Genomic DNA, 14,370 nt, shown 5'->3' with positions numbered 1-14,370 from the left:
AAACTGAGCAACTATGACTGAACTAAGTGAAAACAACTCAAAAGTAACATCAAAATCAAAATGCTTTGCTCAGATTAAATGAGGTTCCTGTTATGTTTCTTATGCACTGATATTAGCAGCATACAAACTGTGGCAAGTGAGCTGCAAAGATAACTTAAGTTTCAAGGCACCAAAATTATATATGTACAAATATTTACAAAAAAGATCAAAACAATCCAGACAACCAGTATTTACAAACCCACATAACATTTCCCAAAAGTTCAATGCTCTGCTGAAGGCAGCTAATTCCAGCTTTCCTCATGAAAGTCAAGTCTGCAATCTTGCAGCCTTCCCATTGATCTGCTGATCAGCTGCTGGGGGGAAGGGAGGGGGTAATATCACTCCAACTTGAAGCGCAGCAGTAAAGTGTGACTGAAATTTATCAGAGCACAGATCACATGGCTGTGGCACCCTGGGAAAATGAAGAATATGGCTAGCCCAATGTAAAATTTCAAAATTAAATATTATAAAAAAAAAAAAAAAAACACGGATTTCAATGCAGAATTCTGCTGGAAAAGCCCTATTAAAGGGGCTGTTCTTCTTTCAGTTAACTTTTTTGTAGAAAGTTCCGAATTACGGAAAGGCCATCTCCCATAGACTCCGTCATAAGCTAATTTTTAAAAATGATTTCCTTTTTTTTCTGCAATAATAAAACAGTACCTTGTACTTAAACCCAACTAAGATATAATTAATCCTTATTGGAGGCAAAACAAGCCTATTGGGTTTATTCAATATTTTTCAATATTTAAATGATTTTACAGTAGACTTAAGTTATGGAGATCCAAATTACAGAAAGATCCTTATCTGGAAGACCCTGGGTCCCGAGCATTCTGTATAACAGGGGAACTGTTACCTGTATATGGATAGGGGAGGACCTGGATAGAAAAATAAGCTATAAAATCTAATAATAACAATAAAACTGTAGCCTCACAGAGCAATAGTTTTTGCTGCTGGGGTCAATGACCCCCATTTGAAAGCTGCAAGGAGTTAGAAAAAAAGACATCATTTAAAAAACTATAAAAAATAAATAATGGAGACCAATTAAAAAAATGACTTAAATTGGCCATTCTGTAACATACTAAAAGTTAACTTAAAGGCTAACCACCCCTTTAACTGATGTATTTTGAAAAAATATGTTTTCCTATGACAGTATTCCTTTTAGGAGTTTTTCCACTTGTCACCAGTCTGTGAGCATCAAATTCATTCAATTAATAGTAATATGAGAAATGCAGGATGAGAAACAGCCCCTTCTGTTTGTATATACGGTTTCCTGTGTCTGTACCCAGAGGCACTGCATTGGCTTGGATGCAGACACACAGAGCGGATTTTGGCATGAAAATGAATACTCGGCACCAAAATCCGCTTCATGTGTCTCCACCCAGGCTGACGAAGTGCATATGGGTGGAGACAGGAGGGTGTGGATGTGAGAAGAGGGACTATTTCTTTTTCACACATAGGAACAGAGCCACATGAAAAAACACACATAAACACAGCGTATTTGAAGATGCTTTCCAAAATTATGGCAGAATTTAGTGTCGCTATGTGCCGCCATCAGAAAGTGCTATTACAGAATTTTTGCAACACCACTACTTAGTGTTTTTTGTTTAGGTTGTTTTACAGATATAAACATATAATGCTCAATTAAACATTCCTACAATTGACATATCGCTATCACGTGCTGCAATATACATGACAAACCTCAGATTAACCTATTGTTGTATTGGTTTGTGGGGAAAAAAATAACTGAAAAGTTTTGTGGAAAAGTATAATGAATCAATAATTAAGAAATATACGACATCCCTGATATACTGCAAACTTCCCTCAAGTAAATTGTGCAAACTGCCAATGTCACTCTGTCAACTGCGGTTGCTTTCAATTAAACTGCCAATTTTCATCCAAAAAATGCACATTAATCTGGCAGTTTCCAATATAGCCATATTTATTATTTATGGAAACGTTCATTATTTACTCTAAAATAATTTCTACCATATTAATTAGAAGCTAAAAAAAAAGGGGGGGGGGGGAAATGGTCAAAACGTGGCGCAGGAAAGGATGCCTCACATTTTAAAAAAAAAAAAACAGCTATCATGTGAGTGCATGATTTATGTCAATTGGATTACTGTTTTTTGTCATTTCACCAACCTGTTTCCACTGGGGTATTGCACTACAATATCATGGTCTTCATCAATGCCACACACAGTACCAGTAGTGGTTAGAGTTTCGAACATGCCATCGGTCCAGCCTCCATGACCATGTTGCAATGACTGAACAATTTCCAGTTCTAAATCAATATTAACTAGATCACCAATGAGCAGGCCACCAGGATTCCGATTCCCATTCTGTTCACCTAAAGAAATTAAAATTAAAAAATGTAAAACAGCCAACTCAACATTACCTGAAAGCCAAAAGAAAAGGCATAAGATCCAAAAACCTGCTATCCAAAATAAAGAAGGGACACCGATACAAAAAATGAGTACATGCAGGTGTGCATGATCAAAAACATAAATGCAAATAGGAAGGAAGAAATAAGATCAAAACACTTCACCACCCACAGCTGTATCGATTTGTAGACTAAGACCAAATTAAAACTTAACCTTTAATTAACCATTAAAATATATAAAAAAAAAACTAAAAGTAAGGGGTATGGCTCGGTGACACACTGAGGTGTCCACGATAGCACTCGGTGTCTGGCTTAAGGAGAGCACGTAGGAGAGCAGGTAGGGAGAAAAGTAAGTGCAGGGTTAACTCTACCTGTGCTGGTTTGCATGACACACCATACCACCCAACAACATCGTTCAGGACCACCACGCACCCTTTACCAAACCATACCCTCTTCCCCTCTCACACACAATCAACACCTGCCTACCCAGCTGGGTTAAAATAAGTGCCTGATGCACGTTTCGCTTTTTCAAAGGCATTAAGGTCAGGCGTGAAAAATTAAATTAACAAAAGGACTGCTCCCCTTCCCCCTAGTTCGAACGGATCAATCATGCATGCCCCCAGAAACCGGGGGGGGGAGGGGGGGAAGAGGGTATGGTTTGGTAAAGGGTGCGTGGTGGTCCTGAACGATGTTGGTGGGTGGTACGGTGTGTCATTCAAACCGGCACAGGTAGAGTTAATCCCGCACTTACTTTTCTCCCCACCAGCTCTCCTTAAGCCAGGCTATTACGGACACCTCAGTGTGTCACCGAGCTGTACCCCTTACTTTTAGTTTTTGATATATTTTAATGGTTAATTAAAGGTTAAGTTTTAATTTGGTCTTAGTCTACAAATCAATACAGCTGTGGGTGGTGAAGTGTTTTGATCTTCTTTCTTCCTTCCTTGCTATACAAAATGCCCTGAAAAATTATCAGTAATATTTCAAATGAACATTTCTTTATTGTAGTTTTATTTTCATCTTTAAATGAATGGACACTGATACAGAAATCAAATCCATGGTGATGTGTTGGGTGGGTGCTACCAATCACAAACTAAAAGCATAAAAACATTTATCTGTAACAACATATTTAGCCAGTGTCAACAACCAAGGATCAAGCTCGTCTGGAGACTTTAGCATGACAAATGGCCACAATAAAAACCATGTTTTCTCATTAAGCCTGCAGCTCAAACAGTTAACTTAGGCTACTGTCCCTCGGAGAAAGTTAGTGGTTCATGATAGATCTCTGCTACTGCGGGCGACTGACCGCTTCGAAATGCCTTTCCATAGGCAACAACAGGAATCGCCAGTGCAAAGTCCTACGCATCAGAGGAAACTCTGCGTGACTTTGGAAAGCCCGCAGTAGCAGAGATCTATTGTGGGGGGACAACACACTCCCTGGGACATTAGCCTAAGCAGAGTTGTATTAAATGTTTCAACAATAAAGAATACCTAGCCCCGAGAAACAACACTTTATAAAACTATCAAACAAAAGCATAAGTGGTCATTATAGTAAATGGTGTAACGCAATGGGGAATACATTTTAAAGTAGATTTTATTGTGGTTATCTATTTCTGAATAGTATAGGTGCCATTTTCCTTATTTCTGTAGAAGCACAATGTGCAAATGTGCACGAAAGGAATACTCTAACTCAAGTGTCTATGTCCACATATTGTGGTATTCGAAAAAGATTTTAAAGTCCAAAAGTTTTTCTCATTAAAGGAGAAGGAAAGGCTAATAAAGAGTTAATCTCAAGCTGCAGGCATACCTTCAGTTCTCTCAATAGTGCCCTTAAGTCTCCCCATATTTCTCCAGTTCAGATGATAAGAAGCCAAACAGGAAGAAAAAATACTGAGCTGTGTAAAGAAAGTTCCCATAATGCCTCACTCCTGCACCAAGAGCAAGACCAGTGTACATGCTCAGTTAGTAAAACTATGAGTCAGCTTCCTGCTGATTGGCTCAGATCCACATTCATAAGTGAGTTCTTGGCATTCTTGAGGGAGGGGGGAGCAGGAGAGGGGAGAGAGCTAGATGTCTCTGACAGAGGAAAACAGACAAATCTTTTGACAGAGGACTCCGTGCAGCATTTCTGTGAGTGCTTATGGCTGTATTTACATAGACCTTTCTGATAAAGCTTACTTAGTTTTTACCTTTCTTTTTCCTTTAATGAAATAAAGTGTTCATATCAAAACTATTGCCCCCTGCTGCTCAAGAACTCATATTAATATAAATGTTTTTTCATGTATGAAGACACATTAAACGGAGAGTAAAGCTCTAACAAAAGGCTGGGCACAGGGCTGTTTGATTCCCTAGATCAGGGATCCCCAACCTTTTTTACCTGTGAGCAACACTCAAATGTAAAAACAGTTGGGGAGCAACACAACCATAAGAAAATGTCCTGGGTTGCAGAAAATTGTCCTGGGTAATCAGCTATTTGGTAGCACCTATGTGGAAAGGCAGCCTACAGAAGGTTCTATTTGTCAATACACCTGGTTTTTATGCGAACAAAACTTGCCTCCAAGAAAGGAATTCAAAAGTAAGCTCCTGCTTTGAGGCCACTGGGGGCAACTCATTGGTGAGCAACTCATTGCTTGTGAGCCACTATTTGGGGATCACTGCCCTAGAAAAAGGATAACTAAAGTTCAACAAATAATTAGGACAGAAAAACAGTAGGGCTCATTTACTAACAGTCAATTTTGTTTCTATTTTCTTGTTGCAGCTGGCTCCCACTGCCCATGTTTTGGCCACGACATCCCTTCGCAGTGAAGATCTGTTCCTCCAAATATGTCCTTTTGTTCTGATTTACAGCATGCTCTAAGCTGCTCCCAGTTAAATAGATATAGAATAATAGATTTATGATTTAGAAGAAAAGTTTAATGACCATATAAGGGCATGAAGCTAAAGGCCAATTGCTTTTATACACATTATGGAATTCCAATGTGACTTTTAATACCTTGATATTTTAGAACAGGGGATATTTTTTTCTAATACAAAAGTTTTAGTAATTCACATCATTAAGGACCAACTGTAACTGATGACATAATAAACCACCATTTATAAGGATATTTTCATAGTTTCTCTGAAAAAGACTTACAAATATAGCATATGCAACCAAATTACAGGATACATTCTTCCTTGTAAGAGTTATATTTTTAAAAGGGAATATAGCATATAGTATCCCATAAAGTAATTAGACAAGAAAATTACTCACCCAACACAGGACAATGGTCTCTGTAAAAAGAACCACCTTTAGCATCCTGGACACATTTCAGGTCAGACTAAAGGAAAAATAAAAAAAAATAATAAGGCATGTTAAAGGAACACTATACCTCCAAACAATGTAGGCCTCTAGAAAAATATATAATAGCAAAATATATATATATGTTGCACAGACAAGCTCATATGTAAAAACACTGCTTCATCTATATAAACCATTTCCCTAAAAATATAATTTTTTTGTAGTATGTGCTATTGGGTAATCCTAAATAGAAAATAACCATTTTAAGAATTAAGGGCCGCCTCCTGGGATCATAGGATTCACAGTGCAAACAAACAAGGCAAGGCAAACATACATGCTAAGCCCCATCGGCCAATTAAAGGACATCCACACACAAAAATTTAATCAGTGAACAGCCTCTTTGAATTCTTTCAATACCTGCGATACTGGTTGTCCAGAGGTTAAAAGTAAGGCTGCAGCATCTCCTTCATCACTTAGATTTCCTTCTCCTCCTGTAACCCACTCGCCCAACCCCCCACAGGAATTTGCTTTGATGAAATGTATGCTGAATAAGGGTCTGATTTGTATCAGAGGAAAAATCGCCACGGGGTGAAAGCTGCTATTTGCTTTAGGAAAATGTGATGGTGCTGTCAAGCGGAGGGGATATTTGCAGTACAAATGATGCCATTTAGGTGGGGGAGATGTGCCCAACTGATATACATTGTAGTCAAATGTAGGCTTTACATGTCCTTTAATGGACAGAGTTCTGCCCACAGCCTATCAAAAAATGGTGGATCAAGGGAAAGGATGATATATTATATATAGATAATATATTTGTAATTATTTGTCCTTTGTGTTCCTATTTGAATAAATGTTAATATATCACAGAAGATCAAGTTTAAATTTTAACCTAATCAGTTTTTGGTATGTAAGAGTGAAAGGGAGGCCAAGGGTGTGCCATCAAAAAGGGTTCTTATGCATCCTGTTGATTTTTGAATTTCGTAGGATGTTCAGCATTAGGACTTTAAATAGAGATTCATCCCCTTTTTAACATTAGAAGGGTTGAAAAATACAAAGAACTTCATCATGATGCACGTGCTTAGTGGTATTCACAAAAGACTTTCCAAAGGCACCCAAGCTGGCAGAAGGTCACAACAAAAGACTTCACAGAGGGATACATAAAGAAGCCATTCTTTTGACATGTCCCGCCCCCAAGCTAGTTTAAATCTTTGTATGAACCGCTTACCATGCCTTCAAATCCAACCCTATACAGATTTTTTGCTCCATTGTCCCACAGGACATATGCTGCACTGTGTGGGCTTGATGCGCTCCAATCTTGGATTTCCGTTACCTACAAAGGACAAAGGATCTCATGTTACACATTTCTCTGCCATCTCATTAAACAAGAGTATATTTATAAAGTTAATTTATTGAAAGTGTTTTTTATTTGCCTACTTAATTCATAAACAAGCAAATAAAATGCTTTTAATTAAAGTTTGCCAATCGACATGCAATTAAGACCAGCCTGGCCCAAAGGTTGGTATTCCCAATGTTATTGATACAATGCTTATTTTCTGTCCTGCAACTTGCAACTTGGGTCTGACCTGATTAAATACAGTAATGTCATCCAAAAACATTTAGCACCAATGTTCAGTCTGGTTTGACCGACTGGGTGCAAAGTCCAAAGCATGGGGCACACTTATGCAGGCTTCAGAATCACTATCAGCCTTGAGGATGTGCTACTTTCAGGGTTCCCTTTGTATTCTGTGGCTACACATTTAAATGACTATTAAAATGCATACTGATGCCACAGGCTTTGGAACGTTGAATTACAGCAAATTATGCATAGCGTGGATGATAATTTCTTACCAGGACAGGTAAACTGTGTTAAATAAATATACTCAATCATTTGCATCTTTTTTTCTGCATGAGATTTTTACTTAAAGCTTTGCACTAGCATTAGTAATTGAGCCTTCTAGGGTGTTATAGATTGTTTCTGTATTGTAGAGCACCATTCTTTAAACCAGTGATTATGGCCTTTTTTGTTTGAGCCCCCATTTTAAGGTTCAGCATCTGGTCTGGGGCACCCACAGCTTATAAAAGATTATAGATATATGAAAATATAATATCAGTCATTCAGCACAGTTCCACAAATATCTATGACAATAGATAAAAGCAGCAGATAAAGGCCATCTACAGAGGTTAGCCCCACACTCTTGGCAGTGTCTGCCTTAGCCAGTGTGTTTTCTTGTGGTTTTTAAAGGAAACATGAACATGCAATGCAGCAGTCAAAACATGGTATGCACCATAGCATTTTTGAAGATTTTAGGAATGATGTTCCATATTATAAACCCTTTTATGTGGAAAACAAAGGACCCATGCTTTCAGAATAACCTACATTCCTGTATATATAACTCAATTGTATACCTCCTTGTTTACAAATAATGTGTTTTTATTAATTTTTATTATTGCAGCATTCACCCAGTATAAATCAAAAGGCTTAGTTAGCCATGAAAGTACGAGTGCATTTTAAAAACGCCAAATGCTTACTTTGCCTCGCCTTCCATTACCACCATCTTGGTCTTCCCACTGCCAATCTACTCCACGCACTACTCTAGCCCCTGCAAAGATACCTCTTGCCGTAATTTTCTTTGATTTGCGCCGAGACTCCAGGAGCACCCTGACATTAAATTAGAAGAAAAAAAACATTATTGCTTTCTAAAATACAGAGGATGAAAATCCTCCCTTGTTTACATGTAAAAGTACATAAAATACATTTAAAAGCATACATCTAACAAGTGCCAGAGATATGCTTAGCTTGGACATTATTGGTTCTACAGTGCCAGATACAGGCAACTGCTAAAATAAAGTATTATGCAGAAGTACTCAGAAAAATTAGATAAATTAGAGATTTCACCAATGTGGGGGCTACTTTAAGATAAATTATTAGGTGTACATAGAAAAAAAAATCATATATTGTATTTAAATAAACAAGACTTATTTCTAAAGCCATTTTTCCTAGATAACTTGAATCTACCAAAAAGGGTGATCTAATGGAACTGACATGCTTTACAATTCAGAATGTATACAATCCTGAAATTATGGTTCAGACATAATAAAGTTAAACAGGTAAAACTGATTAAAAAGAAAGGTCAGGGTAAAAATCATGTACTCAAACTGTAATGGTTGTTTAATATATATTTTTTAACTTACAACTCTTACAAAAAAATTGCAAGTAACTGTCCAAACCAATTGTGAAAGCTGATTTGCCCCTTTATAGACAAGCCAGGATACTATACTCAGATTGTAAGCTCTACGGGGCAGGGACCTCCTTCCTACTGTGTCTCATACCACATGGCACATATATATATATATACATATATGTATTTATTGTATTTATTTATTATATCACTTGTCCTCCCTGTGTGTAATTTTGTATTCTGTAAGACTGTACAGCGCTGCGTACCCTTGTGGCGCTTTATAAATAAAGTTATACATACATACATACATACATACATACTATACAATTTTGGCTGCCTGTGTTTGTATAAACTGAGAAGTTTCAAAAGTTCAAAATGATTCTCCCAGAGAAATGTATACCCACCTCTCGCTTCCCGGTGTTGTGATCCTGTAAAAGCGATGTCTAAGGTGATGCTTATCCCCATGGTAGCACACAGTGCATAGATCATAGTTAGTACATTCAGCACATTTCCAACGGATTCCAATAATAGGTTGCTGGCGGCATGTATCACACATGGTCCCATCATGTTTAATGCCTTTGAATAAAAAACAAAAATGACAGCTTAAATGCAGTGGTTGCCTTTCAAGGCTAAAAAGTACATACTCAAAACAATTAGTTTTTTTTAAAAAAAAAATCATTTCTAAAACCACTGTTGTATTTTTTCTTCTAAGGGCTCTGGCACACAGGGAGATTAGTCGCCCGCGGCAAAACTCCCTGTTCGCGGGCGACTAATCTCCCCGAATTGCCTTCCCCCTGCCATCCCACCGGCGAACATGTAAGTCGCCTGTGGGATGGCAGACGCGGCGGCGCGATTTCGCGCAAATCGACGAAAAAGACTCTTTTTCGGAGATTTCGGGAAATCGCGCCGCCGCGTGTGCCATCCCACAGGCGACTTACATGTTCGCCGGTGGGATGGCGGGTAATGGCAACTCGGGGAGATTAGTCGCCCGCAAACAGGGAGTTTTGTCGCGGGCAACTAATCTCCCCGTGTGACGCGAAATCGCGCTGCCGAGTGTGCCATCCCGCCGGCGAATTACATGTTCGCCGGCGGGATGGCGGGTAATGGCAACTCGGGGAGATTAGTCGCCCGCGAACAGGGAGTTTTGTCGCGGGCGACTAATCTCCCCCGTGTGCCAGAGCCCTAAAGCTCACAATATAAATACTTTTCTCACTTGTAACTACTGGTATAAAATTTCACACTTCAGTGCCTTCTATGCACACTTGCTCCCTATCAGATAACTGAAGCACACATGTGCAACACTGGTAAAATATTCTGTCTGCCCAGTAGGAGGAGCAATGAATTAAGAATGCTCTAATTGCTTTATAAAGAATAAACTAGCTTTGACCTGCTGTAATTATAAGCCCTACACTGCCTACGACTGAAGATAAACTACACTGAATTTTGTGATGACAAGGAGCTGGCATCGAAGACACGCACCCAAGGCCTGCCTGAGTCACTTTAGGACCAGTCACTGAACTATACAATATTATGATGCAAAATGGAAATCTGCAGGTATATGGGCTAAACTGAACTAGAGATTTTGTAGAGCGGTGTTGGATCATAAAAAAAATGCATCCTACACGTTAGATGGGTTAAAATATAATGGGACTGACACAAAAATCTGATGTAAAAACAACATGAAAGGATTGCCATCCGACACAACACGACTGCTTGAAGGGAAAACCGCACCCTGCATCTTTATCTGACAAGATTAAACCTGATGGTGTCTGAAACACTTTGAGATGCAGGAACAAAATCCAACTTTACATTACTGCCTATGGAGATCAGATTTTGTAGGATCCTACAAAATCTTGTGCTGTTGCATTACAACATTAGATCAAATATGACCCACGAAATCTGATCTAAATCCCATGGAGTTTAGACCTAAATATTAACTCATGTAATCTTGCATATCACATGCATTTCTGGACCAAAATTTACCTGTCACCAGGCAAACTGGAAATATATATAAATTGTTAATAAGGTGAAAGAATAAGAAAATGCAGTTATTTAGGCATTATTTGGCTTTTTAGGGGCTTTACATGTCCTTTATTAAATCAAACTTTGATGCAATAACACCAAAAAATAACATCATATTAATCACTTGGGGTAAAGATGCAGACTACCCTGGGGTAGTGGCAGAAGAGAAGCATCAAAGTACAGGTTACCACCAAACAACCCAGATCCCATATGATTTTAAATGTCTTGTTTGGGCACTTGTGGTTAACATAACTATTTCAGACTTACAAGCATTTAAAAACAATTAAGGTGTCTGTCAGGCTTTAACACACAGGAACAATTTTACCTGAGTGTTGGTCACATTCCCCATTTGAAGTATAAGGCTAATTGGTACCACAAGTGCTGTTTGTAATGGGTTTGTAGGCACAAAGCCCACAGAAGGCAAATGTGCAATGTGGCAAAAATGAATAGTGCATGGAGGATTTCCTCAGTGACACCCTGTATTGTTTTAAGCAAACACTGCATATTTAGCCATTTAGTTTTGCTGGGTTCTCCTCTGTACATAGGGCTAGACTGCAGGCAGAATGTAGGCAGTGAGGCTAACAATGCTCTGTCTAGTTACGAACTGCAAAATTTGCATACAGAAGTGGATTTTTATTTTATTAAAGTTTGATCCAGGAAAATATTCTGCAAGGCCACCTGGGATGGGTCAAGATCATTCTACCCTGTTCCACTGAAAACTACTGAAAAAAACTCCCATATGCTTCATTGGGAAACACCGGCAGACTGGAATTTTTGTCTGGAGAGAGCAATGAGATCCCAAGGAAATGGACTGCACAACAGTCTGTTAAAACTGCTGCACAAAAAATGATGGAATGGAGATTTGGTGTCAACTACAATTAAGGGCTCTGGCAAACGGGGAGATTAGTCGCCCGCGACAAATCTCCCTTGTCACAGGCGACTAATCTCCCCGAACTACCATCCCACTGGCGAAAATGTAAGTCGCCAGTGGGATGGCACACGCCGCGCAGGCGATTTCGGCAAATCGCCTAAATTGCCTCGCAAGGCAACCTCCCCTTGTGCCAGAGCCCTAAATCTCATTGTTGCCTATTCTCCTCTACTGTGCCTTAAAACTGGGTTCTAGCTTGTGTCAACATAAATCCTTTTTACAGCACTTGGTCATTTAGCTCACTATCCTTGCTTTAACAATAAATGTGAGCTGAAGTTAAATACCATTCAACTTTCTTTTTTATTGTAATAAGCTGTGGGCACAGGGCACAACTGATAAAATGTCTATATTACTGGTTGCTGTCTCCATGCATCAATAGTAAGTCTTCACTTATCTGAACCTCATCCGTTTCTACTCAATACACATTGCCTTTAAAGGAAAACTATACCCCCAGAATCAATACTTAACTGATATATATATATATATATATATATATATATAAGTAAATATTGCCCTTTTAAATGCTTTCCCTTGATCCACCATTCAAAAGGCAAAACTCTGTCCATTATTTGACTGATGTGGCCTAGCATATTGTTTGTGGTTTGTTTAGATGAATCAGAGTTTTACATATGAGCTTGTTTATGCAATATATTTATATAGAGACTGACAATGTTTGGGGTATAATTTTCCTTTCATTCCTTGCATTTCCAAGTGTGTACCTCTGCTTTGTTTTGAGATATTTCCATGCAATTGTAACATTTTTCACATTTAATTTACTCACATTTTAAAGTTTTCTGATGGGCTGCATAACACTAGTGAATAAAACTGCATTTGTGCTAATTGTGGTTTTTTTTTATTCCTCGTATAAAAATCTGACCCCCTAAATTGTCACTGAATATAATGGTCATCAGTGATCTTCTGTCTGTGGTTAAACTAAGAACTCCACCAAGGCTGCTGCAGGGATGAAGTAAAATATAGCTCAGCAGCAACAGGAGATCAGCATGCGGAATCCACTGAAGGGGAAACTGACAAAACATGTAATGTTACTTAATTTAAAGGGGAACTTCACACTGAAATTAACTTAAAGTACGATTATCACTTTCATTCCTGTGGTCCTCTAGTCTACAACTTAAACTGCTAGTTGGTAGGTAGGGTCCCCACTTACCCAGACACAATGTAGAGTGATTAGGCTGATGCCACATGGGGCGGTTTCTCAACCTAAGGAAGAACGCAGGCCAAGAATGAGCCCCTCCGCTGGTATCAGTCTCCTATCTTGCCTGCACATACAACCATTTTGTTGGCCAGAGTGCAGACAAACGTGGCAGATATCAGCTCTGGAACGCAAACTCTCGCATTTGCCAATATCTGCCGCATGTGCCTGTACCTGGGCCGATTCAATGGTTCTGGTTAAAAGCTGATGCCAGCAGAGGGGCTGATTCCTCAGGCTGAGCATCAGCCTTAGAAGGGAGCATGAACAATTAGGCACTATCAAAAAAACAATTAAATTCTCTTAAATAATTTTACATTTAGTACTCTAGAGCAGCATAATATAAAGGGAAATACCTCAAAAATCAAATATTAAATGAAATTCCATTATATTGTCTAAGAACATTACTACCTACATCACACAATGTTAAATTGGGACATCCAGCCAAAAACTGCTTTTGCATTAAGAAACAAAATGCAATATTAAACTTCCCAATATACATATATTGAACAATGTAGCACAGGTGACTTTTGTTTACTTCTTGAAACAGATCAATGGGCTGGCTTCTGCTACTTTGAATTGAGTTTACATCTTCTTTAATTAAAAATGTTCAATGGTATTAAAATTTAATTGTAAATGTAATTGCTTTTGAAGTAGAATCTAACTGGTTGTTTATATTCTCTGCACTCCTGGTCCTGACTCCTGAAACAATGTAACAGAAGCCAGCTAAATAGTAGAGCTGACTGCTACATTGCTCCAAGAGATCAGAACCAGGGTACAGAAGGTGGTAAACAAATATTTCTGCTTTTTAAGGCTTTCAGGTTTATGACAAATGGGGCATTTTATCCACTGCTGCCATCCCATGGAAAACAGCATTAGAAAAAATCTGGTCACCATTCCATGCCACTGGTCACCATTCCTGATGTTTTAAAACCACCAGAGTGTTGGCATGTAGCCCTCAGCAGCAAAACATTCAAGCGAGGTCCTGTAGCTCAGCCAGGGCACTTGACATAATATAACATTATTAATGGCAACAGGTGAGTTTTGGCTACCTGTTGTCTGCCGGATGACAGCAATCTTAATAAATTCCTATACACCACTGGCCTTAGAATTAACTTTAAAAACCACTGAAATGTTTAATCAACGTACATTGCTAAGACTCTTAAAACTAAATTTCTTTTACGATGCAGCAAATGTTTTTTAGTGATCTACTTTCAGTTTTAAGGGTGACTGGCCCCTTGAACTGCAGCCTGTGCACCAATATATACTTGCATACCTTGGCAATAATTACAGCTGTAGAGGATCACAATAGAAGGGCAAATATTTATAAAATTCAAACAA

The 14,370-nt window shown here is 38.6% G+C and overlaps 1 protein-coding gene across 1 annotated transcript in view; it reads right to left on the bottom strand.

Annotated features, from left to right (window-relative positions):
- mib1 (mindbomb E3 ubiquitin protein ligase 1) overlaps positions 1–14,370 on the bottom strand; it is a 62,449-nt gene that overhangs the window by 46,652 nt on the left and 1,427 nt on the right. The window contains 5 exon segments of the mRNA NM_001129935.1: positions 2,182–2,386; positions 5,667–5,733; positions 6,919–7,023; positions 8,223–8,352; positions 9,277–9,448. Coding sequence (NP_001123407.1) covers positions 2,182–2,386; positions 5,667–5,733; positions 6,919–7,023; positions 8,223–8,352; positions 9,277–9,448 — 679 coding nt within the window.

This window comes from Xenopus tropicalis, chromosome 6, assembly GCF_000004195.4.
Source record: "Xenopus tropicalis strain Nigerian chromosome 6, UCB_Xtro_10.0, whole genome shotgun sequence".
In the NCBI taxonomy this organism is placed as follows: domain Eukaryota; kingdom Metazoa; phylum Chordata; class Amphibia; order Anura; family Pipidae; genus Xenopus; species Xenopus tropicalis.
This window is presented reverse-complemented; position numbering and strand designations above follow the sequence as displayed.